Source organism: Elephas maximus, chromosome 9 (assembly GCF_024166365.1).
Source record: "Elephas maximus indicus isolate mEleMax1 chromosome 9, mEleMax1 primary haplotype, whole genome shotgun sequence".
Taxonomy (NCBI): domain Eukaryota; kingdom Metazoa; phylum Chordata; class Mammalia; order Proboscidea; family Elephantidae; genus Elephas; species Elephas maximus.
In genome coordinates, this window is record NC_064827.1 from 84,260,852 (window position 1) to 84,287,698 (window position 26,847).

Sequence of the window (26,847 nt, forward strand, 5' to 3'; positions counted from 1 at the left end):
ATGTGGACGCTCGGGCGCCGCGCGGCCGCCGGCTTCCTGCCCCGGGCGGCGCCCCCGGGCCTGACCCAGGCCCGCGCCGGGGCCCCCGGGCCGACGGAAGGCGCCTTGCTCTGCGGCCGCCGGGGCCTGCATGCGCCCGGCCAAGCTGTGAGTATCGGCACCACCCCGGCCGCCGCGGGCCGCACGACGGCGGGGGAAGGCGCCGCGCCCGCCGGCCCCGGGGACGCGCGCCGGGCACGCTCGCCTCCCGCCGGCCAAGGACGCGGACGCCGGACGCGCTGGGCCGGGGGCGGGTCCCGGCGGGGGCGGGGAGCGCGGCGGGGTCGGGGTGGAGGGGCGCTGCGCGGGCAGGGAACGGGCTCCCCAGCTGAGCGCGGGGGCCCCGGGCTGGGCGAGCTACCTTGCAATCCTTCTCTTTTGCTCCGGGTTACAGTTTCACTGGGCTTCTGCTTGCTTTTTGTTTTAGTTTATTTTATTGTTGTCAGAAATGTACACAGCAAAACACATGCAATAATTTCGACATGTACAAGTCAGTAACATTGATTACATTCGTTCAGTTGTACAACCATTCCCCCACTTTTGAGGTTTTCCTGCCCATAGACATAAACTCTGCCCCCTAAGCTTCCTATCTAATATTTTGAGTTGCTGTTGTCAATTTGAAGTCATATAGGTAGTTCTTAAAAGGGCATACAAGGCAGACATTTTTTGCTAGTTAATTTAGACTGTGGTTGGTTTTAAGATAACCGGGGATATTTTTTGGTTTAAGGTGTAAAGATTATCTCAGGGCAATGGTTTCAGGGGTTCATCCAGCCTCCATAGCTCCAGAAAGTCTGGATTCCCTGAGAATTTGAAATTGTGTTCTGCATTCTCCCCCCACCCTTTCTTTATTGTGCTTTAATGAAGGTTTACAGAGCAAATTAGTTTCTCATTAAACAATTAATACACATATCGTTTTGTGGCATTGGTTGCCAGCCCCACGACGTGACAACATTCTCCCCTCCTCCAACTTGGGTTCCCCATTACCGGCTTTCCTGACCTCTCCTCTCTTCTGGTCCTTGCCCCTGGGCTGGTGTGGCCAGTTAGTCTTGTTTTGTTTTATGGGCCTAATATTTGGCTGAAAGGTGAATCTGCTTCTGCTTTCTGATGAAAAGATAGATATTGTATCCCACGTTGCCATCTCTAAGCTTGTCATTCCTATCCTGATGCTAGAGCTGAAATTCAAGTAATAATATATAGCGTATAAAGAGCCCTGATGGCGCAACGGTTAACCACTTGGCTGCGAACCGGAAGATTGGCAGTTCTAACCTACCCGGCAGCTCCACAGGAGAAAACCCTGGCCGTCTGCTTCTGTAATGATTACAGCCTAGGAAACGCTGTGGGGCTGTTCTGCTCTGTCACATGGGGTTGTTAGGAGTTGAAATCTACTTGAGGGCACACATACAGTATGTATGGAGCCTGGTGGCACAAGCATTTGGGATAGGCTGCTAACCCCAAGGTTGGCGGTTTGAACCCACCCAGTCAGCTCCGTGAAAGAAAGCCCTGGTGGACTGCTTGGTAAAGATTATAGCCAAGAAAACCCTAAGGAGAATCTGCAACACAGGAGATTGCCATGAGTTGGGCTGATCTGAGTCCTGGGTGGCACCGATGGCTAAATGGTCAACTGCTAAACAAAATGTTGGTGGCTTGGATCCATTCAGAGGTGCCTCGGAAGAAAGGCCTGGCCATCTACTTCCAAAAGATGCTAGCCATTGAAAACCTGGTGGAGCAGTTCTACTCTGACACACATGGGGTTGCCATGAGTCAGAATCAATTCAGTGGCAACTGGTTTGTTTTTTTGATGTATTAGTGCTGTTTTCAAGCCTGGACTTTTATGAATGAAATGCATTTACACTATTTCTTCGTCCATGACTCAGCAGAACTGTGTGACCTCAGGGGATCCCCCTGAACCTCTCCGAGGCAGGGTTTCCTTTTCTGTAGAGAAGTGATAATGGTTAACACCCATTTTCTGGAGCTGGTGTGAAGATTAAATTGTGTTAATATATATAAAGTCTTCATTTATAGCGCCCCGTTTTTCCTTTGAAGGTGCAAAGAAATAGCTGACTCAGTTTCTTCACGCCTTGAGAGGAGGAATCCCAAAGAACGGCTGTAGGGTTGAGGAAGACTTTACAGGAGACGTTTCACTAGGAGTGCAGTGGAAGGCATTCTGGGGGCCGGGACGGCAAAGGCTGGGAAAGCAGAAGGGGATCAGTTCCAGGGTGTATTGCGGGTGATGAAGGAGACAGATGAGGTCCAAACCACATTATGTGTGGAGCTCTGGAATTTGGAAGGTTTTTAGACATTGGTTGATTTTCCTAGAAGGCTATGACCATCCCTGAGACCCTATGACATTTTGACCATAGGCCTGGCAAGCTGGTTATGCCCTAATTCACTTTAAAGTCATTTAAAGTATCACATTTTATGCAGTCCCCTTCTGAGGACATGCGGGTTGACTCCAGTGTTCTGCTCAACCAGAGCGCCGCCTTGAGTCTGCTTGTTCACGAACAGAAGTTCCTCTTGGGTGAATTCCTCAGATTGGGATTGCTGGTCAAAGGGTCAGCAAATATTCAACTCACCTGATGCCAAGAGTGGTTGTACCAGTTCATCCTCCCTCAGCAGTTGGTGAGAACTGATTGGCTCTTCCAGTGTTGACAAGGCTCAGGGTGATGAGGGGACACCTCAGGATGAAGGCTGGCCTCCCTGCTGGCCTCCCAGCCCAGGCCTCACCAGGGGGTGGGCGTTATTTGGGTCATTTGGTCCCAAGGACTCAGCCTGAGACTTTAGGCCTATAAACTAATATTTCATTAAATTCATTCCTAATGCACTTCCTTAAATGAGCCTGCCCCTGTGCTGAGCACGCAGAATGATTGAACCCCAGAGGCTCGAACTGGGCAAACCCACCTTGTAGTCCAAGGGCTCCTCAGTGACCAGGAGTCGGAAGGAGGGGTGGCCACTGGTGGCTTCAGGCGCAGCAGTGGAAATGTGACCCTCACCACAGTGAGCTCCGTGTGCCTCGCTTTAGGGAAACAGAGCAGCCTCTCTCCTGGACTGGGGCTGAATGGTGCCTCTCTGACCACCTGTGGCTCCAGGCTTTTGCTGACATGTTTCAGAGCAGAAATTTGCTGACCACCCTCAAGCCCTGTCCGGGGGGTGTTCATGTTCTTTTGTTTAATCCTCATAACCAGTCTACAAGGAGAGGATTATGATCCCTGCTTCAGATGAGGAAACTGAGGCTACGGAAGGTTAAACAGTTTGCCCAGGGAGTGTAAGGATGGCAGGAGCAGACAAGAAACACGGAGTGTTTTGCAGCGGCTTTCACTTCTCCTTCAGAACCAACCTTTTTCTGATCAAAACCGACTGAATAAAGACTTCCACTTCTGGCTGTGAATGAGTAGCTTGCATTAGACCAAACCTCCCACCAAGAACAACCATCAGAGTTATATAAAATTTGAAAACAAAAACAAAGCACAGAAAAACAGTTATGAGAAGGCATCAGAGAGACTAAGGCAGCTAGGATTGAGAAGGGAAACTCCTTGGGGTGAGCCCAACATCCCCAGATGCATTTCCCCTCAATGTTTTGGACCTTGTTCTGATTCCCAGGTATAAGATTGTTTTCTTTGTGGCAGGGACTCTGGAACCAGACAGCTTGGGTTCAAATCTGCAGTTCTTCCACTTGGTGTCTGTGTGACTTTGGGCAAGTTATTTAGCCTCTCTGTGTGTCAGCTTCATCATCTGTAAGATGCAGATAATAATAGTACTTCCCTCACAGTGTTGTTAGTACTTAATGAGTCCATTTGCATGAAGACTGGGAGCACCGCCAAGCGTAGCAAACGCTCTATAATGGGCCATAGCTAGGATTGTGGTTATTATGGCTACTCAAGTCTCCTTCAAAACAGCCTTTTTTAAAAAAATTGTTGTTGAAAATATACACAGCGAAACATACACCAATTCCGTAATTTCTGCATGCACAGTTCAGTGACATTGATTACATTCTTCAAGTTGTGCCCTCGTTTTCTGAATTGTTCTTCCCTATGTCTTTTTTTTTTTTTTTTTTAGTCATCTAGTGCTGCTGTAACAGAAATACCACAAGTGAATGGCTTCAACAAACAGAAGTTTATTCTCTCACAGTCTAGTAGCCTGGAAGTCCACATTCAGGGCATCAGCTCCAGGGGAAGGCTTTCTCTCTCTGTTGACTCTGGAGGGAGGTCTTTCTCATCTCTCTTCCCCTGGACTAGGAGCTTCTCAGTGCAGGGACCCTGGGTCCAAAGGACGCACTGTTCTCCTGGCTCTTGTTTCTTGGTGGTATGAGGTCCTGCATCTCTCTGCTCGCTTCTCTCTTTTATATCTCAAAGGAGATTGGCTTAAATTGTAGATTAATCTTGTAGATTTAGTCTACATAATTGCTGCTAATCCCATCTCATTAACATCATAGAGATAGGATTTACAACCTGTAGAAAAATCATATCAGATGACAAAATGGTAGACAAATCACACAATACTGAGAGTCATGAGCTAGCCAAGTTGACAGACATTTTTCAAGGACACAATTCAATCCATGACACCCTATTAACATAAACTCACTGCCCCCTAAGTTTCCTATCAAACCTTTCAAGTTGCCATTGTCTATTTGATCCCATATAGATCTTAAAATCTTAAAAAGAGCGCCATGCTCAGGGCAGATATTCTTTACTAATTAAGCTAAACTTTGGTTTTAAGAAGACTTCAGGGAATATTTTTGGTTTAAGGCTTAAATATTTTCTCAGAGCAATAGTTTTGGGGGTTCATTCAACTTCAGTGGTTCCAGAAAGTCTGGATTCCATGAGAATTTGAAAGTCTGTTCTGCATCTCCCCCCTTTTGATCAGGATTCTTCTACAGAAAGAGCCAGCCTTTTTTAATATGCTGTCTGCCACTGCAGAAACCCTGGTGGCTTAGTGGTTAAGTGCTACAGTTCAAATCCACCAGGTGATCCTTGGAAACTCTATGGGGCAGTTCTTCTCTGTCCTGTAGGGTCGCTATGAGTTGGAACCGACTCAACACCACTGGGTTTTTTTGTTTGTTTGTTTGGTCTGCCACTCCCCACCCTCCAGTTCCCTTTGTCCGTTCACTCCTCATTATAGGGCCCTTTGCCTCCCCTTTTCTGAGCTTGCCAAGAGTCCTAATGGCTTAAGAGCAGTAACTAACGGCCCCTGACCCCTTCCCTTCATGGCAACCAGAGTGACCTCTTAAAACCCTTTGGTGTCTTCCTAGGATGAAGTCTACTGTATTCTTTCACAAGGCCTTGTGGCTATTCCCATATTTCTCTAACCCCCTGTGTCATTTCCAACCATCACCACCCCCCCCTTACCCACCCCAGCTCTACTACTGTTCTCTCTCTCTATGGACTCTGTTCTCTGCACTGGGCCAGGTCCTTCTGCTGGGGCTCGCACTTCTCCTTTCAACTCATACTCATCCAGTTATTTCGTCTGTCTCTCCAGGTGGTCAGCAGGGTCTACACATCAGAGCTGGTGGTTCTTAGCTCAGACGCATCTCCTCGGGGCCAGGCGCTGTGCTCTTAGCAGTTATGAACTGAAAAACCCAGCGGGTCACATTGCCTCCTGCAGAACACATTAATAAAATTCATCAGATAGCAGTCCAATCCTCCTTTTCTGACTTCAGCGACTTCTGCCTCTTGCTCTTTTTTTGTTGCTTTTTAGAGGAGCATCGCTGATGCTTTCCTGACTCAGATGCATCCCATGAGCCTGGCCCTGTGCTGAGCACACGGAGTGATTGAACCCCGAAGACTCAAGCTTGGCACACCTCCCATGACAGAGTCCAAGGGCTCCTTGGTGACCAGGAATCGGAAGGGTGGCCATCAGTGGCTTCAGGGGCAGCAATTGTAATGCCCCTGAGCTGGAGCTGAATTTTGGCCTTGGCTAACCTTCCCATAGCCTGAATAGTGTGGAGCAGTGCTGCCCAAGAGAACTTCCTGCAAAGATGGAAGTGTTCTGTGTCTGTGCTGCTAGCCACATGTGGTCACAGAGCACTGGAAATGTGGCTAGTGTAACTGAGAACCCGAATTTTTCCTTTTATTTAATTTTAATAAATTTAAATAGCTATACATGGCTCATGGCTGCCATATTGGACAGCATGGGCTTAGAGACCAGGAGAATTCAATGTAACCCATTAAAAGAGGGAAAAAATTATTCCTAAGAAATATTCCTGAAAAACTTTAACGTGACTATTCTTACATTTAACCGTGCACTAAATAATGCTGCAACAATGGACTTAAACATAGCAACAATTGTGAGGTTGGCACAGGACCAGGAAGGGTTTTGTAGTGTACGTAGGGTCGCTATGAGTCGGAACCGACTCAATGGCACCTAACAACAACAACGACGGATTACAGTATAGTGGGAAGTAGTAATGTTCTTTTTAATTTTTTGCTTTTAGAGTTCTAACCCCTACTGCCTCAACCAGATTCTGAATGCCAAAAAGCAGAGCGTCCATTTGATGAATTTGAGGAAAACGGGAACTTGGGGTGATCTAAGGTAAGATAAAAACACTCTTCCCATGTCAGCAATCTCTTGCTCCCTCCCGCTTATCCCATGTGGCAGTAGTATGCACATGTATACACACTTCTCTCTCTCTCTATATATATATAGTTTTAATTTTTTCCTCTTGCTTTTTTAAAAAGAAACAAAAAAGACCCTCCTTTCCAGAACCTATTTTCTCGCTTGGCAAAATTACTCAAGCATTTTTACTTGTCCCTAACTATATAGCACGTTGGCTTTTTTTTTTGAATTTTTATTGTGCTTTAGGTGAAAGTTTACAAATCAAGTCAGTCTCATACAAAGTTTACAAATCAAGTCAGTCTCATACAAAAATTTATATACATCTTGCTATATATTCCTCGTTGCTCTCCCCCTAAGCAAACAGTGCACTCCTTCTCCCCACCGTGTATTCCTGTGTCCATTCAGCCAGCTTCTGTCCCCCTCTGCCTTCTCATCTCCCCTCCAGACAGGAGCTGCCCACATAGTCTCATGAAGCACATTGTTTTTGTTTTTTTTTTTATTAACTTTTATTGAGCTTCAGGTGAACGTTTACAAATCAAGTCAGACTGTCACATATAAGTTTATATACACCTTACTCCGTTCTCCCACTTGCTCTCCCCCTAATGAGTCAGCCCTTCCAGTCTCTCCTTTCGTGACAATTTTGCCAGCTTCCAACTCTCTCTATCCTCCCATCCCCCCTCCAGACAGGAGATGCCAACACAGTCTCAAGTGTCCACCTGATATAATTAGCTCACTCTTCATCAGCATCTCTCTCCTACCCACTGTCCAGTCCCTTTCATGTCTGATGAGTTGTCTTCGGGAATGGTTCCTGTCCTGGGCCGACAGAAGGTTTGGGGACCATGACCACTGGGATTCCTCTAGTCTCAGTCAGACCATTAAGTATGGTCTTTTTGAAGCACATTGTTTTTAATGAAATACTATTAAATTATATTTATCTACCATCGTTTATTTAACCCATCCAAGATAGTTGGACATTTGTGTTGTTTCCAGAGTTTTGTTGTTATTAGATTTCCTAGTAGTAGTAGTTGTTGTTGTTAGCTGCCAGTGAGGTGGTCCCCACTCGTGGTGACCCGGTACATAATGGAGTGATGAAACACTGCCTGACTGTGCTCCATCCTCATGGTCACTTGTGTATCAGATGTTCATGATCCCTAGGGCTTTCATTGGCTGAGTTTTGGAAGTAGATCACAGGCTTTTCTTCCTAGTCTGTCTTAGTCTGGAAGCTCTGCTGAAACCCGTCCAGCATCATAGCAACATGCGAGCCTCCACTGACAGACAGGTCGTGGCTGCACCTGAGATGCACTGGCTGGGAATCGAACCTGGGTCTCCCTCGTAGAAGGTGGAATACCACTGAACCACCAGTGCTTCCTCTGTGGAGTTGGGGTAGGCTAAACTTCTATAACAAACAGACCCAAAAATGTAATGGTTCAAACCAATGGTGGTTTATTTCCCCTTTTCCAAACAGACCCGGGTGGGTGTCCCTCCATGAGACGACTCAGGGAACCAGGCTTCTTCACCTTCTAGCTCAGCATCACCTGTCAGTGCCTTTCTGTGCCACTTGTCCCCTCACTCACGTTCCAGTAGGAAGACGTCACATGGTCCTGGCTGACTGCAGGGAGGCTGGAAATGTAGTCTAAGTTTGTACCCTGGAGGAGGGGGCAGGGGATTCCAGTGGGAAGTTGTCAGCTTCTGGTGCGGTCTCCCCCTCTGCCGGCTGCTCTCTGTGTGTGCCTCTGTCCACTCACAAACACTCACCCCCAGCCCCAAGGGAGTCAACTACAGGCCCATACAGTCATTGCACCCAACTCAGCATCCTCTCTGTCAGGTCTAGGCATGGCTTCTTGTGACCTGCACGCACGCGCGCACACACACACACAGAGTGATGGAGAGAGGCAGGGTACCTGCAACAACAGCTTCCACTCAGAAAGACAGTCCCTGGCCCGAAGCCGCGATGGAATCCTGCCAGGTGCACTGGGAAGACCTCTCCCCTGGCAGAACAGGAGGTTCCTTGTGACACCCTGGTTCTGCCCACACGGGAAGTAGGGAGTGGGGAGTGTGACCTCCTTGGGGGTGAATCGCTTTCATTACCCACTTCCTGCTGATAACAGTTTGGGGTTCCTAAGGCTGTATTAGGCCAGGCTCATTTTTCTTTGATAATAGGATCCCCTTAAAAACCTAGCAGGCTTCTGACCTGCTTGCTCCCAGTCACTCCCATGTGGCAGTAACCACATCCAAATTTCTTTCCTGGATGGGATCCCCGGGCTGCCTTTGTTTCTCAGCATCCTTGTCCCCATGCCAAGCTCTGTCAACCCAAGGGTGGGCACTGTGACGTAGTATAAAACAATAAGATTGGAGACCGGCAATGCCCCTAACTAGATTTTTGCAACAAGGTCAGGTCTGTTTTATAACAAACAGACCCAAAAATGTAATGGTTCAAACCAGTGGTGGTTTATTTCCCCTTTTCCAAACAGACCCGGGTGGGTGTCCCTCCATGAGACGACTCAGGGAACCAGGCTTCTTCACCTTCTAGCTCAGCATCACCTGTCAGTGCCTTTCTGTGCCACTTGTCCCCTCACTCACGTTCCAGTAGGAAGACGTCACATGGTCCTGGCTGACTGCAGGGAGGCTGGAAATGTAGTCTAAGTTTGTACCCTGGAGGAGGGGGCAGGGGATTCCAGTGGGAAGTTGTCAGCTTCTGGTGCGGTCTCCCCCTCTGCCGGCTGCTCTCTGTGTGTGCCTCTGTCCACTCACAAACACTCACCCCCAGCCCCAAGGGAGTCAAGCTTAGTGGGAGGCCTTCTGGGTGGTGCAAATGATTAAGCAAATGGTTAAGCACTCAGCTACTAACTGAAAGGTTAGAGATTTGAGTCCACCCAGAGGTACCTTGGAAGAAAGGTATGGTGATCTGCTTCAAAAAAGGAGCCACTGAGAACTCCATGGAGCACAGTTTTTCTCTGACACACATGGGGCCACTATGAGTCAGAATCGACTTGAGGGCAGCTGTTTTTTTTGTTGTTCAAAGCCTTATATCTTCCCTTTGACTCTTCCATCTTTGTAAGGACTTTAATCCCAAAACTGTGCATTTCATTGCATCTACTTGCAAACACGCCAGTTCCCTTCTGGTTCACCATTTTCTTGTAGTGCCTGCAGAAAGGAGCAAGGAGTTGACCAAATACAGGAACACTAAGGCACCCAGAGCTGCTGGCCCGGTAGGCACACTGTCTGCCTTCCAAGTTATCATTGCAAACAGATTTCTGGTGCTCTGCTGTGGCTAACAAGGCCCGTGAGCCCCACAGGCTTCCCAGCCTGCTCTGTCTGTTCACTGACCCCTATTGTCTGTAAGCCAGTGCTGCGTGCTGCATATTTTAGGTGTTTGCTTTGGTGCCCCCCCTTCCAGTAATTTCTGTATTAGTGAAGTTAGGCTAAGCACTGCAACAGATAGACCCAACAGGTAATAGCTGAAGGAAAATAGAAATTTATTTCTCACGCTGTAACAGTCTAGGCAGGTCCGCCCCAAGCTGAGATGTCGTAGGGACCCAGGATCCTTTGACTTGTGGCTCTACATCCCCTGAGATCTTTGTCATTAGTTGCTTTTGAGTTGGCTCCAACTCATGGTGACCCCATGCCCAATAGACTGAAACACTGCCCGCTTCTACGCCATCTTCACAATCGTTGGTATGCTCAAGTTCATTTTTGCAGCCACTGTGTATTTTTTGTGCCATCCAACCTAGGGTGCTCATCTTTTAGCACTATATTGAACAGTATTTTTGTAGTCCACAGGTTTTTTTTCACTGGCTAATTTTCGGAAGTAGATTGCCAAGCCTTTTTTCCTAGTCTGCCTTCATCTGGAAGCTCTACTGAAACCTGTCTACTATGGATGGCCTTGCTGGGTATTTGAAACACCTATGGCATAGCAACATGCGAACCACCAGCAGTACAACAAACTGACAGATGGGTGGTGGGTACACCATTGTCACTATCTAATTCCAAAACATTTTCATTGCCCCCCCCAAAAAAAACTCCGTACCTATTAGCAGTCACTCCTCATTTCTGCCTCCTCCCAATCCCTGTTAACCACTAGTCTACTTTCTGCCTCTGTGGATTTATAGCAATTTTTAAAATTGATAAATAGTATACATACAGAAATGTCTCTAAGTCATAAGTATATAGCTTGACAGATTTTCAAAAACTGAACATACCCATGCAACAAGCACCCAGCTCAAGAAATAGAATGTTACCAGGCTCCTGTAAGCCCCCTGACATGCTCACTTCCAGACACTAACCTTCCCTGCCCCAGGGAAACTTCCATCCTGATTTCCAACAATATATATTAGTTTTGCCTGTTTTATAGTTTATAAAAAAAAAAAAAAAAAATTTTTTTTTTTTTTAAAAACTGTATCATTAAGTACACATATGTTCACGTGTGGCTTCCTTCAATCACCATTATGTTTGTAAGATTTGCCCATATCGCTCTTGTAGCTACAGAGTTCTGCTTTGCTGCATAGTATTCCACTGTATGAATATACCACAATTTACACCCACTTCTCACTCATCGACATAGTTAAGTTCCAAAGACCAGGTTGGTGTGTGAAAATTGGTGTTACACAAAAAATGGAGGAGGATGATATCAGATCACAAAATGGAGGATGACAACATCATTACACAACTGCCAAATTACATTATTACGTAACTGTCAAACTACTGAGAATCATGGCCCAGCCAAGGTGACACATGACCGTCACAGCCAGTGTTATTCTTGCCTCACACCTTGGCATTCGTTACTGCCAGATGTGTGTTATTAATGCACAAAATAATCAGATAGTAGATTTTTCACTGTTGTCATAAATGCTAAATGTCAGATAATGAGATAGTCAATAAGTGAGAAGTAGGTGTATTTATCTGTTGTATTACCTATGGGAGTTTGGGTAGTTTCCAGTTTGGGCCGATTGGAGAGTTCTGCTATGAATATTCTAGTACATATCTTTGGTGAACATGTGTATGTATATACCCTGGGTGTATACCCAAGAGTGGAAGTAATGGGTCATAGTGTATGAATGTGTTCAGCTTTGGTAGATATTACCCAATGGTTTTCCAAAGTGATTATCCAGTTTACTTGCTCATCAGCAGTGTCTGAAAGCTCTCGTTGCTTCACTCCCTGGCCAACTCTAAATACTGTGTGTCTCTTTCATTTTAACCATTCTGGTGGTACATCATTATCATTTTTAAAGTTTGAATTTTCCTGAGGATCGACAAAGTTGAGCACCTTTTCATATATTTATTGGCCATTTGGATATTTCTTTATGCCCATTTTTCTATTGCGTTTTCTTTTTCTTATTGATTCGTAGGAGTTCTTTATAAAATCTGGATATGAGTCCTTTGTTAGATATATGTAATACAAATGTTTTCTCCCACTTTGTGGTTTGCTCAACATAAAGTTTAGTAACAGTGGAAACAACCTCCATGTCCGGCCAAAGAGGACTGGTTAAATAAAATAGTATGAAAATGCATATGTGCTTAAATGTTGAATTGCCAATGTTGTGTTTTATATATATATATATATAATACAGCAGTTAAAAAATGCATATGTGTGCATATGGAACAATTCCTAAGACATGTTAAATGAAAAATGCAAAGGTGCTTCATTTGTGTATAATTTTAAAATATAAAATTCTGAAAGAATACGTAACAAACTATTACTCATAATTGCCTTTGTAGGTGGAGGCTGCGTGTCTGGGAAGATAAGCTTACTTCTTTCTGTAAACCCTTTCATGTTACTTAAGTTTTGACTCTGTGCATGTTAGATAAGGAGCCCTGGTGGTGCAATGGTTAAGCGCTTGGTTGCAAACTGAAAGGTTGGCAGTTTGAACCCACCCAGCAACTCCCCAATAAAAAGACCTGGCAATCTGCTCCCATAAAGATCACAGCCTAGAAAACCTTATGGGGCAGCTCTCCTCTGTCACATTGGGTCCTATGAGTCGAAATTGACTTGTCGGCACCTAACAACCACAATGTGTTAGTTTCCTTTTTTAAAAAATTTAAATAATAAATGTATACATTTGATATTAATAAAATGGGGTGGCTTGGTAATCATCTATTTTTTGTCCTTTCCCCATCCCCTGCAGCTCTCTAAATGAGACCACCTATGAAAGACTGGCAGAGGAGACGCTGGACTCCCTAGCAGAGTTTTTTGAAGACCTTGCTGACAAACCTTATACATTTGAGGACTATGATGTCTCGTTTGGGGTATCTCTTGGCTTATTTTAATCTTTATTTTTCCTCCGTAAGAATATTAGCTCACTAAAATAAAGAATTCCCCTCCAGCAGAGTTAAGAAGTATGGGGTTATGAGTGGGACCGAAAGACTAGGGTTCAAGTTCCAACCTGGCTCTACCAGGCTTTGACCGTGGGCAACTCCCTCAGCCTCTTTGAGCCTCATTTCTGGTTAAAAATACAGATTCTCAAGCTTCCTCCGTATCTATGAATGTGAACCAGGGAGGGACCTGGGCATCTGCTTGCTTAATAAAATGCCTCCCATCAGGCGGGTATAGGGGATACCGAACTAGACGGCTAGTTCTTGAGCAAGAGTAGGTTAAGGCCCAGGGGTTGTTCAGATTGCAGACATGGGTTCCATCCCTGAGCGGGAGGCCCCCAGGAAGCACATTTTTGAAAGGCTCACCTGAGATTCTAGTGTGCGTTCCTGGGTTACACCTGCAGAGATTTTTATTTAATTGGTCTGGGATGTGGCCTGGGCATTGGGATTTTAACTTGTTGGATGAAACCAGCTCCAGCTCTGGAAGCAAGGGAATGCTGGTCTTTATCGACCTACCACCAGGTGGCAGACTTGAGCAAGCAAATGTCCACCTTTGGACTTTGGTCTTAGAGCAGCTCTTTTTTGCCAGTGGGAGAAAATCCCCTGCAGAGGTTAATCCTTTTGACAGCAGTTAATTAATATCAGGAAATGGCATCAAGTGTGCATTTTGGATTAAATCATGGATGTATGTATGACAATCAGCTGTCAGGCCAAAGTGATGTAAATGGTGTTGGATATTGTTTTGGGAGCCCTGAATAGATACAGGAAACCGTGATGGCGTAGTGGGTAAGTGCTATGGCTGCTAACCAAAGGGCTGGCAGTTCAAATCCACCAGGTGCTCCTTGGAAACTCTGTGGGGCAGTTCTACTCTGTCCTATAGGGTCGCTATAGGGTCACCATAAGTTGGAATCGACTCGATGGCACTGGGTTTGGTTTTTGGTTTTGGATAGACACAGAAGGGTCTCCATCAGATGAAGCAGGTAGCAAAGCCTTGGAGAAGGTGCCAAGCCTGCTTTTAGGGACAGTGAGAGACTCGGTGGTAAAAATAGGGGAAGAGGATGAGGAAAGGAGTGAATGGCTTCCAGGTGGATAAAATTATTAGTGTCCACTGCAGAAAATGTAGCAATGTTGGGGCAGAGCTTTTTTACTGCATGTATCATTTTTTTTTAACTGACTTATACGACTCGGTGACTTCACATAGGGGAAGAAGAACGTGATTTTAACGTACATCTGATTTTGACCTATTAATTCTCTTTCTGCAAAATTGCTTTTATTTTTAACAACCAAAACCAAACCAAACCCATTGCCATCGAGTCGATTCCAATTCATAACAACCCTATAGGACAGAGTAGAACTGCCCCATAGAGTTTCCAAGAAGCGCCTGGTGAATTTGAACTGCCAACCTTTTGGTTAGCAGCCGTAGCTCTTAAGTGCTACGCCACCAGGGTTTCCGTTTTTAACAAAGGAATACATAAACCAGGTAAAAATTTAATCAGTAAAGAATGGCTGCCCCATAGTCCCATTTCCCATAGGCACCCACTTTCCAGCACCTTGGGTTTTAGTTCTTCTGTTAACTCAGTATGCTAATACCACTTTTTTCTATAATAAATGCCATGTATCCATCAGTCAGCTATACCAATTATTAAATTCTGGGATGGAGCTTTCAAAGTGCTTATGCAGACACCCCGGAGGCAGAGCTTCTTGAGAACTGTTACAAACTGATCGCCCAACTTGACCATCCTTTGATGATGAAGAGATAGGGAAGTTACGGGCCCCCTCTCCCTGCAGCCTCCCTAAAAAAAACAAAAACCAAACCAGTTGCCATGTTGATTCCGACTTTTGGCAACCCTATGTGTGTCAGAGGAGAACTGCGCTCTATAGAGTTTTCAAGGCTGTGACCTTTTGGAAGTAGATTGCCAGGCCTTTCTTCTGAGGCTCCTGTGGGTGGAACCGCCAACCTTTTGGTTAGTAGTCAAGCACTTAACCGTTTGTACCGCCCTGGACCCCCCCACAGCCTCCCTACCAGGGGTTAAGTTACAGGGAAAGCATGTTTTTTAGGCTGAACTCTGTCTGCCATGTGTGCAAACATTTACTAGCAAGCCACAAAAACGTCACACAGCCTGTTCTTGTAGGATTAGTAAAGCCCAGCTTTACCCAAGTGCTTTTCATGAATGTTTCATTAGAAGCAAATATGCCAGTTTTCTAGCAGCAGGATTCGGTTTACCTTGTCGAATCAAGTGACAAACCTGCTCAGGGGTAGGCCACAGGACCTCACCTGGATCCTACCCCAGAGTGTCTCCTGAAGAGTATTAGCTTTCCCTAATGCTGGGCTCCACCACCTGTCGGTGAGTTTGTCGTACTGTGGTGGCTACATGTTGCTGTGATGCTAGAAGCTATGCCACCGATATTTCAAATGGTGGAGAGGTTTTAGTGGAGCCTGAAGACTAGGAAGAGAGGCCTGGTGATCTACTTCCAAAAATTAGCCAATGAAAATCTTACGGATCACGACAGAACATTGTCCGACTTGCTGGCTTTGGACACGTCATCCGGAAGGATCAAGTGCTGGAGGAGGACATCGTGTTTGGTGAAGCAGAAGGCTGTGGAGGGGGAGGGAGACCCTCAGTGGTAAGATGGATTGGCACAGTAGCCACAACGATGGACTTGAACATGCTGGCGATTGTGAGGATGATGCAGGACCAGCCAACATTTTATTCTGTTGTTCATAAAGTCACCATGAGTTGGAAATGACTCGACAACAGCTAACAACAGTTGTGGGCTTTCCACAGGCGTCAGCCTGTTCCTGCAAGGGCTGAGGTGCCTGTGCTTTCCTAGCCACATGCCTTGAATGCCACTCTACTCACCAGGGAAAAATTCTCTCTTACAAATCATTTGCTAATTAGGAAACTGTTGGGTAACAACCCAGCAGCACCGGAACCCAAGGTCAGCCATATCTCCAAGAGAGCAAAGAGAGATTCCAGAACCAGTGATCATGACATATGGTTTCTTCAGGAAGCTTACGGGACCGTGGCCCAGGGCGGCGGCTGGACTAGTTTAGCGCTCCACAACCACCCAGCAAGGGACACAAGCTTATATACCGTTGCAGCTGGGACCAAGGCTCATTGTTTTTCTCCCACATCCTTGGGCAGTCAGCATTCCCCGGGACTTCACATCCAGGCCCAGATGTTTTCCATCTTGTTGCTAAGCCACTCCCCAGCCTTGGCCACTGGCCCAGTCATGCCACTCCTGGCCTTGTACCTTAGCCTGAGTCCCTCCTGAATTCATCCCCAACATGCTTCGGGGAAGAGCAAGGCTGATTCCATTAGGAGGGGATGCATATAGCCAAATAGCATTACCCTACAGAACCAGTCTAGTGTAGATTTAGAAAACTAAGGGCTTATTGTAGCTGCCACTGTCGTTTGGGCTTCTGATTAAGTATTTGGAAATGCTTTGAAATTCCGATTAGGCACCTTCAGATGCTACGAACAATTTCACATCTAGGATGAATCAACTGAAAGGACTTTATAGGCACTAGAACAGGCGTGTTACCTGAGCTTTGTCAGAGTGCAGTCTTTCCTTGCCCTCGGGGTCCCTGCTGGAAGTACCTCCTCTGTGAAGCTCACATGGATGCTCCAAGTAGAGACCACCCTTCCCTCCTCAACCAGCACTCAGAGGATGACTGTGGAGAGCTGATCCCCTGTGTTGTAGTTGTTTATTTACACGTCGGCTTCCCCAGATAGAGGTCCTTTGTGGTCGGGACACTGTCCACTCTTGGTATCTCCAGTGCCTTGAGTACAGGTGGTTGTTAGCTGCTGTTGATTTGACTCCTGACTCATGGCAACCCCACGCACAGTGCGATTAGGTCATTGTGATCCACGACATTTTCACAGGCAGGTTTTTGGAAGTAGATGGCCAGGTCTTTCTTCCTAGCCTGCCTTAGTCTGGAAGCTCACTGAAACTCGTTCAGCATCATAGCAACATGGCAAGGCTCTACTGACAGATGGGTGGTGGCTGCGCATGAGGTACGTTGACTGCAATCGAACCTGGGTCTCCTGCTTGGAAGGTAAGAATTCTACCACCAAACCACCACTGCCCTTGCTGGGTACGTAAAACCATTGCCATCAAGTTGATTCCAACTCATAGTGACCTTGTAGGACAAAGTAGAACTGCCCCATAGGGTTCCCAAGGCTGTAAATCTTTATGGAAGCAGATTGCCACATCTTTCTCTCATGGAGCGGCTGGAAGGATTGAAACTTGACCTTTCCTAGCAGTCAAGCACCTAACCACTGTACCACCTGGGCTCCTTGCTGAATACGTAGTAAACCAAACCAGACCCATTGCCATTGAGTTGATTCCGACTCATAGTGACCCTATAGGACACAGCAGAACTCCCCCAAAGAGCGCCTGGTAGATTCGAACTACTGACCTTTCAGTTAGCAGCCATAGCTCTTAACCACTACACCACTAGGGTTTCTGAGTACATAGTAAACCAAAAAAAACCCAGTGCTGTCGAGTCGATTCCGACTCATAGCGACTCTATAGGACAAAGTAGAACTGCCCCATAGAGTTTCCAAGGAGAGCCTGGCGGATTTGAACTGCCGACCCTTTGGTTAGCAGCTGTAGCACTTAACCACTACGCCAAGTACGTAGTAGGGCTTAATAAAAGTTGATTCACTATGTAATTGAAACAGGGCCCACATACTTTTCCAAAACATGCTTTCCTTGATGCCATTCTGCACTTGCGGGTATTTTACCATCTTGCTGTTGGCCAACTAGAAAACGGAAAGCAGTAATCCACATACACCCCAGAACGTGTTTGTCCTTCTGTTTCCTCCCCGTGGAATGGGAGACTTGAGCAGCTTCCTGCGTGTTATGTTGTCCAGGCCAGTGGGGCAGGAGACAGGTGATGCCAGTGACTGGGTCCAGGCCTGTGACGGATCGAATTGTGTCCCCCAGAAAGACATGTTGAAGTCCTAACCCCTGACCTGATGAGTGGGACTTTATTTGGGGTAATAGGATTTTTCTTAGCAGTATCGTCCGTTAACAGGCCATCTCATCTGTATTTCTACAAATGAGCCAGTGACAACAATAATTGTTTGGTGTTCCAGGTTTTGGGAGGGGTCTCTAAGCCTCACCAGCTGTGGCCAGGGCCTGTTCTGACTGGTTAGTGCCTGTGTCTCAGCAGCTGCGATATTTTTTCTGTCTTCCCCTCTTCACTGATGTCTGCCCACACGCCCAAAATAGACTCAGATTGTCCCTTAAGGAACAACAGTAATGAATAAAAAGCCCTCTTTATCTGGTCTAACTGCAGATAGTTCCAAAAGCACTAAGAACTCCAGGTGAACCAGGAAGGCAGCTAGTTTCCTTCCTCTTGCCTCTTTCCTTTGGAAACAGCCTCAGGCTCCATGGGGAAAAAGTCTAATTACTCACAATGAGTTGGCCTATCATGTAACCTTGCCCTTAACTTGGAGCATTGTTATTCCAGTGCTTGGGAATCTTTCGTCCTTCATTTGACCACTCATTCATTCATGCACAAAGGTATTTTTGTATCTCTCCAGTATTTTCTTGAAAGTGTGGATGTGCCAGACACTGAAGATAACCAGTTAGCCAGTTGCTGTTGAGTTGCTTCCAGCTCATGGCGACCCCACGTGTGTCAGAGTAGAACTGTGCTCCATAGGGTTTTCAGTGCTGATTTTCCACAAGTAGATTGCCAGGCCTTTCTTTCGAGGTGCCTTTGGGTGGATGTGAACCTCTAACCTTTTGGCCAGCAGATCGAGCATGTTAACTGTTTGTACCACCCAAGGAACCGAGCTAGAATGAAAAGACAGATCTCCTGCTCTCAATATGCTTGAAGTAGTGGAGGGAAGGGGAAGGCACCAAGTTGTCAAGCACTGAAGCACAGTGAGGAAAGTGCTAAGGTAGCCGACAGTAGAGAGGCAGAAGCCAGTTGAAGGGTATCAGGGCAATCTCCCCAGAAGTGCGCCTCAGCGGGGACCTGGAGCATGGAGGAGACTGAGGAGTTGCTGGCATGTGGGAATGGACTGTGAAGAAGAGGCCAGGTGGAAGAAACAGCTTAAGCTGAGCCCTTAACCACTGCACCACTAGGGCTCCTTCTGACTCATAGTGACCCTGTATGACGGAGTAGAACTGCCCTATAGGGCTTCCTGGGCTGTAATCTTTATGGAGCAGATTGCCAGTCTTTTCTCCCATGGAACCACTTGTGAGTTTGAACTACCAGCCTTTCAGTTAGCAGCCAAGTGCTTAACCATTGCACCACCAGGGCTCCTTCATAAAGATTACAGCTTAGAAAACCCAATGGGCAGTTCTGCTCTGCCACAAGGGGTCCCTGTGAGTCAAAATCCACAGCACCTAACAACGTTTGTGAAAGTGTGATAGAACTCATTCAGAGAACCTTGGCTGGACAGGGGCTCTAGACGGCACAGAGAAAGGCCGCTGTGTATCACTGAGAGTTACATACAGGGTGGGGAAAAGCCAGAGACAGCTTCCTTGGCAGTTTGTGTAAAGGCAGCTTAGCTGTGTAGCTGTTTCTTTAATATTCTGCGCATTCTAAAGAGAGTATAAGGCCTTGAGAATGAAGGGTTCCTTTGTTGAAAGTGTGTTTTCAAATTTAAATGAGATGAACCTACCCTTTGGAGGAATTCGTGATTTCTGTAAGGTCCCTATGAATCCACTCTTCCTCAGCAATGAGTTTTTTTGGTAGTAGAAATGGAGCCCTGGAGATGCAGGGGTTAAGCATATGGCTGCTAACGAAAAGACTGGCAGTTCAAATCCACCAACCACTCATTGGAAACCCTATGGGGTAGCTCTACTCTGTCCTATAGGGTCGCTATGAGTCGGAATCGACTAGAAGGTGATGGGTTTGGTTTTGGTTTTTTTTGGTAATGAAAAGTAAAGCTGGAGAGCAGTATTTGAGAAGCTTGTGAGATGCGTAGGAAGGACTTGGAAATAAAAAAAACTTCTAGTCTGGAGTTTCTGCCTTCTACCAACAGAGCTCCAGCTATTGTTCTTATAAGACAAGCAAAGTGGTGGTTTGATTCCTTCCTCCCTCTCTCCCTCCTCCTTTTCCTCCTTCTCTCCCTCTTTCCTTCCTCCCTTCCTTCCCCCCCTTCCTCTCCCTCCCTCCCCCCACTTTCTTTCTTTTCTCTCTCTCCTTCCTTCTTTTGTTTTTTCCTATTTCTCTTGTCAGAGCCAATGTTTCGGTCTCAAATGGGCTGATGTGGTAGTTGAATAGAATTGGTGTCTGCATTTTTTAATGTTCTCCAGTATGTTCTGGTGGGTAGTTAAGGGCACCAAGCCAACAGTTAGGATACACTTACTCTGTTTTGCCAACTGTAAGACCTTACGCTAGTCACTTACACCCTGGGCTTCCATGCCCTCATCTCAGAGGGGAAAAATGATTGTTCTCCCTTGGCAGCCTCTTTGGGAATGAAGGAAAGAACTATTAGATATAAATATTACTGTAATTAATCATATTCTGATTCTGAGAGCAGCCTTCTTTCTACATGGTCTTATTTCTGTATCTAAACACTAAGGACATTTATGGTATGCGTTGTACTTGTATGTATGGAAAGTGTTGAGATAAAAGAAAATGTAAGGCAATTATGACTAAGTGGCAACTTTGTCTTGTTTTTATTTTATTCATTGCTTTTTCCACTTAATTAACTAGAGTGGTGTTTTAACAATTAAACTGGGTGGAGATCTCGGAACCTACGTGATCAACAAGCAGACCCCAAACAAGCAAATCTGGTTGTCTTCTCCTTCCAGGTATGTATGTTCAAAAGCCAAAATCTGTCATCATTAGACTTGCTTGAAACATGACAATGTGGACATTTAGAAAGTTGTCACCCTGGTGTGTTGGTAACTGCACGAATGAACCTTTCCTGGTGTTTTAAAGCATGTCTCATTCTCAGTAGGAAAGTTCACTATGGTTATGTAGCGTCTCCCTGCTGAGATTTTGGCTACTATAAGCGACATGGAAACCCTGGTGGCATAGTTGTTAAGTGCTATGGCTGCTAACTGAAAGGTCAGCAGTTTGGCAGTTCGAATCCATCACGCGCTCTTTGGAAACTCTATCAGGCAGCTCTTCTCTGTCCTGTAAGGTTGCTATGAGTCAGAACCAGCTCAGTGGCAATGGGCTTTTTTTTTTTTTAATAAGCAACATCGGGTTGTTAACAGGTTCTGAGGTGAAAAGCTTATAACTTTTCAGAGTCCGGCCTAGACAGCTTTTCTCTATTAAATCATTGCGCTGTGTTTAATAAAACTTTTTGATGTTACGTAACTTCACCGTGTAAGCAAGTTGTACTTTGTCTTCAAAGCAAGTTAAAATTTGACCTCTGGTTTGTTTTGAGCATCTCAGCTGAGGGTTGGTTGAATTCCCATTTGCAGAATTGGGCTGGCTGCCTTGTGGAGGTGGGCGAGCATTTTAAGCTGCTACCCCAGGGCGTTTAATCCTTCCTTGGCTTTTCTGTTGATCCAGACAAGTAAAATTCGTGCTGGAGACTGGCCTGTGCCTTGCCTCAAGGCCTGAGAACATGTAGGGAGGGCCCTGGTCCATCTGGCTACTTTTGAAGTGCCTGTAAGAAACTAGAGAGATGCCTCTCAGACCTTCCAGAGCACTCAGTAGCACTTCCAAGGAATTTACTGACTGAACTGGGAAAGGCTCAAATCTAACCAGCCAGGAATTCTTTGAAAACCTAATGATGGTATTAGCATTTAAAATATATATACATAATGTATATAAATAACCTTTCCCCTGCTCTAATGTTAATGTCATTTTAGGCAGTTGCTATTATACAGTTTTCCAAGCTGTGATGTGTAATAGTTTGTTCAGAATAAATAAAGCATTATGTCTCCTCCACCCCAACTTCGTCTAGGTAGTCTGTTAAGAGTTCACCCCAAAGAACCCTAGAAATCACTCGGGTCTTTCTAGCAAGGGCCTTGTTCACAGATTGCATTGCTTTTTATACCCAGTTCGATTCTTGGTTGATGAGCCTCATGCCCAGCCAGCACCCATCTGTCATTGGAGGCTTGCTTGTTGCTATGACACTGAACAGGTTTCAGCAGAGCTTTCAGACCAACGCAGACTAGGAAGAAAGGCCTGGCAATATGCTTCCAAAAATTAGCCAGTGAAAACCTATAGATGACAATGGTTCAATCCATAACGAGTCATGGGGGGGTGCAAGACCGGGCAGCATTTCATACCATTGTGCATAGGGTCACCATGAGTCGGGGCGGTCTGGCAGCAGCTAACAGCAACAATTACCAGGCAATAGTAAATTCCTTGTGGTGTAGTGCTTAAGAGCTATAACTGCAAACCAAAAAGTTGGCAGTTGGAATCCATCACCTGCTCTTTGGAAACCCTATGGGGCAGTTCTACTCTGTCCTATAGGGTCGCTTCCTGGAAGATCCAAGTTGGACTTTGTTTTAATTCATAAGGCATGATGGGAATTTGGACATAAAATCATCTAAGCAGCCATTTCTTGTCACAGATACTGTGTTCCTCAAAAAATAATTTTTTTTCTTCCTCAGTTTTTCATTTTGATCCAAAATAACTTTCACAGGAGTACATTTCTGGGTTTTTGCTTTTGTGTTGTTTTCAGTTGACAGTTTTTCTGGTTCTGTGGAAAGAGTTCCCTTTCTCAGTTACCTTGCCCACTCTGATAAGATTCTAGAATGGAATAAAGGCCATGTCTGGGCAGATACCTGGACTGTCAGTGCCTGTGTGCAGAGCCCCTGTAGCAGTGTGGAAGGGCTTGGAGAGTACCTGGGCTCTGTCTCACATCCCAGCGGTGGAGTCAGTACAGGGAGGCCAAGGGAACATCCCCTGGATCAAGTTTAGATTATGATTCCTTTTTATATGTCTCCAGCAGTTTGCCTTTGGTTGTTTGTGCACATTTAACAAAGGCCCCAATATGTTTGGTTTGTCCCTTTTATCTCCATTTTTGGGAAAGTGTTTGTAGTAAGTTGAATACCCCAAAATTGATGTCCACCTGGAACCTCAGAATGTGACCTTATTTGGAAATAGGGTTAGTTAAGGATCTCAAGAGGAAATCATCCTGGATTTAGAACCAAAATCCAAACCCACTGCTGCCAAGTCCATTCCGACTCACAGTGACCCTACAGGATGGAGTAGAACTGCCCCATAGAGATTTCGAGGAGCAGCTGGTGTTTTCCAGCTGCCGACCTTTTAGTTAGCAGCCAAGCTCTTAATCACTGTGCCACCAGAGCTCCCCTGGATTTAGAGAAGGCCCTAAATGCAATGACTGGTGTCTTTATAAAAGAAAGGAGAGGGAGACTTGGACAGAGAGACACAGGGAGAATGCTGTATGACGACAGAGGCAGAAACTGGAGTGATGCAGCTACGAGCTAAGGACCACCAAGGATTGTCGGAGCTGCTAGAAGCTAGGAAGAGGCAAGGAAGAATTAATTTTCACTTAGAGCCTTCAGAGGGAGCATAGGCCTGCCAACACCTTAATTGCATACCTCTGGCTTCCAGAACTGTGAGAGAATAAATTTCTATTGTGTTAAGCTGCCCAGTTTGTGGTCCTTTGTTACAACAGCCCTAAGAAACAAACCAAAAAACCAAACCAAATTCCAACTCATGGCAACCCCGTGTGTGTCAGGATAGAACTGTGCTCCATAGGATTTTCAATGGCTGATTTTTCTGAAGCGGATCCCCAGGCCTTTCTTCCAAGGTGCCTCTGGGTGGACTCAAATTGCTAGTGTTCAAAGCCCTAAAAGACATTTCACTTCTAAGCTTCCTGCCCTGGCAAACTCTTCCCAGCCTCAGTCTTTGGAGAAGCTCTCCCCAGTGCTCCGGGTAGACTCAGGTGTCCCTCCTTGTGTGCTCCCAGCATACTCTGCTCACACCTCCATCAAGACGTCCTCTTGGACCCTGATTACCTGCTGGCAGGGCCACTTCCCTCCATTAGGCTGCGAGGAAGTGCAATCAAAGGCACAAGTGTATACATCTGGATAACAAGAATGGCAAGAACCAGCCACACCTGGGTCCCTATCAGCATTTCCCAAAGGCATGTACCAGCATTGTTCACTAAATGAACTTGACGTGGATGGACCAGCCTGTCAAACTCTCCATTTCATGGACTTAAAGTTTAATTAAGAAAAATATTAAAAAAAAATAATAGTATAAGTGGCTGGCAGAGGGAGTGGGGAGAGTGGGAAGTAAATGCTTAATGGATACGGATTTTCCTTTTGGTAAGACGAAAATGTTTTGGAGCTGAAGGTCCCTGGGTGGCACAAATGGTTTGTGTTCAGCTGGTAACCAAGAGATTAGCAGTTCAAACCCATCCAGCCTTACTGCGGAAGAAACAGACCTGGCTATCTGCTTCTGTAAAGATTACAGCCAAGAAAATCATCTATATGAGACCAAACAGTCAGTAATTAAGGGGGTAGGGAAACTAGATTAATGGAAATGAAACAACCAAAACAGAAACGTTAAGAATGTTCACCCGTTATAAAGTATGGAACCAATGTCACTAAATAATTTGTGTAGAAATTGTTGAATGGGAACCTAAACTGCTGTGTAAACCTTCACCCAAAACACAATAAAATACTACTAAAAAAAAAAAAGATGTTTCAACAGTCCTACCCTGTAACACATGGGGTCTCCTTAGTCACGCATCAACAATAAAAACAAAACTTTTTGGAACTAGTTGAAGGTGGTGGTTTTACAACATTGCGAAGGTACTAAATGCCACTGAATTGTTCACTTTAAAATGGCTGACTTTATGTTATAGGAATTTCACCTGATAAAAACATAATAACAATAAATAGTAGAGATGAGGCACAAATCATGTCAGTGCGCACAAATGGCCGTAATTTAAAAAACACTGCTCTAACGTAGTGTGGTAGAGAAAGACTCTCCAGCTCCGTTGAAGTAAAATCAAGAGATTTATTGAAGCCAAAGTAACATTGCAGGGAGGGACTGAAGCTCCTGGCAAGTCACAAGTTAACTATAATGCTGAAGGGGGAGAATCAAATTACAGTCTTTCTCTTTGGTTTACAGTAATTAAGGTCAGTCAAAGGCAGGACAAATAAAGCATAATCTTTAACATTATTGGTTACGTGAGGACATTGATTGTCTGAAAGAAATAATTGGAAGACATGGGGTCAAAGGGAGTTTTCATGGTTACAAAGCAGTGACATGATGGAAATTTTCAGGAGTAATCTGTTAAAAGTACTTTGCTCAGAGCATCAGTCTCCAGAGGACATGGGGAACAAAGAGTTTCCCTGACCTGTCACTTTGCCCGAACCCAAACCCGCTGCTGTCGAGTTGATTCTGACTCACAGTGACCTCACAGCGTTTCCAAGGCTGTAAATCTCTATGGATGCCAACTGCCACGTCCTTCTGCCTCGGAGCCGCTGGTGGTTTTGAACTGCCAATAGCAGCTGATGGCCTTAACCACTGTGCACCAGGCCTCCTTATTGCCTTGCCCAGTCTCTCAGAAACTGGAGGAGACTGAGATCAAAAGTTTCCATTAAGTGTTCACATTCTTTAGCCTGACCACAAAGAAACTTTTTTTTTTTTTAACAATAATGGGGGTTGGTTCCTAGGCAACGAAAGTAGAAAGAATCTGGGGGAAAGATTACCTGGAGCTCCTTGAGTTAGCTCACTTATTTTACAAATAAGGTCAGATGCCTCTGTTTTGATTTTATCCCGTACAGTAACAAGTATTGTGTGAATAAGGAGAAAGCAAAAGAGGGTGAGAATGTGATAAATGTAGATCCAACAGTGAGGTTCAGATGTTTTAAGGTCTTCAGAATCGTTCTGGGAATTGTTCCAGAGGATAAAATGTGTAAATATTCTCAAATAGAAGAATTCTAAGACAAGACATCAGATTTATGCCTCATTAAACATCACTTTCTAGAACTTCATTCCAGTCAGTTTCTTGGCGGCAGCTTTTGTGGAATCAGTAAGTGCCTCTTCTGAAGAGCTGTCCTTGTGGCCTCACTGTGTGTATGTTTGTCTTGCAGTGGGCCGAAGCGTTACGACTGGACTGGGAAAAGCTGGGTGTACTCCCACGACGGCATATCACTGCACCAGCTGCTGTCCACAGAGCTTTCTAAAGCTTTAAAAACCAAATTGGACTTATCTTCCTTGGCCTATTCAGGAAAAGGCACTTGATGTCCAGCCCAATTTCGAAGACATTAAAAGCTATAAATCCAAGACCACAGCGTCATTCTGCAGCTGAGTGTGTCTGTTCTTTTCCATTCCTGACTGAGGGCAGTTGCATTGTGTGTAACAGCTTGAAAAGCTTTGTCGCCTCCCACCCCACCCCCAAGTGCTGATTTTTTATTTCTATAGAGTTTTTTTTTTTTTTTTGCTTTATTTATTGTCTGATTTCTGCCCTCACATGACCTCCCTTATCATCTTTTTAATGTCTGCATACCCATATTTTAACATAAGTACCTTACAACAAAGAAAAATAATAAGGAAAGTTCTGGAAAGAGAAATGAATTGGCTTCACTCTATTCTTTGAAGGATTTAACTGCAGAAATGACATGAAGAGCGGCTGGCCACCCTCACCATTCTTTCTCAGACGTGTTAAAGGGTAGCCTATAAATGTTCCCACGCCTGTTTGAAAGGGTGAACATTTCTGAGGCATTTAGAAGTAAGTGTCAAAGGCAACTTGGGAGTTCTCAAACTCAAAACCATCCTCCATTCATGCTTTGTTACTCTGAAGGGGTGTGGCCTGCACTGGGTGGCTCAGGGAGACTTGGTTTGTTTTCTTCCGTATATGCATATATATGTATGGGTGTGTGTATATATATATATAAAATATATATATATGTGTGTGTGTATATATATATGTAAAGATTTAGTGTATAATCAGCTGATGAAACACTGGGGTCTGAAAATGGAAAAAAAAAAAAAATCCCAGACTCTTTCCCAAAGACAAGAAGAATAAAAAA

The 26,847-nt window shown here is 45.3% G+C and overlaps 1 protein-coding gene across 1 annotated transcript; it reads left to right on the forward strand.

Annotated features, from left to right (window-relative positions):
- Window positions 1-26,101, forward strand: FXN (frataxin). The gene is made up of 5 exons (XM_049896384.1): window positions 1-147; window positions 6,467-6,564; window positions 12,711-12,831; window positions 20,582-20,679; window positions 25,909-26,101. The coding sequence occupies exons 1-5, from the start codon at window positions 1-3 to the stop codon at window positions 26,057-26,059; spliced, it is 615 nt and encodes a 204-aa protein (XP_049752341.1). The 3' UTR covers window positions 26,060-26,101.
- The last annotated feature ends 746 nt before the right edge of the window (window positions 26,102-26,847 follow it).

Bases quoted from the DNA above. Each gene is read 5' to 3' on its own strand.
- FXN (XM_049896384.1), top strand. From the start codon at position 1: ATGTGGACGCTCGGGCGCCGCGCGGCCGCCGGCTTCCTGCCCCGGGCG. The intron at 12,832-20,581 runs GTATCTCTTGGC...TTAATTAACTAG, and splicing joins ACTATGATGTCTCGTTTGGG to AGTGGTGTTTTAACAATTAA. The intron at 20,680-25,908 runs GTATGTATGTTC...TTTGTCTTGCAG, and splicing joins TGGTTGTCTTCTCCTTCCAG to TGGGCCGAAGCGTTACGACT.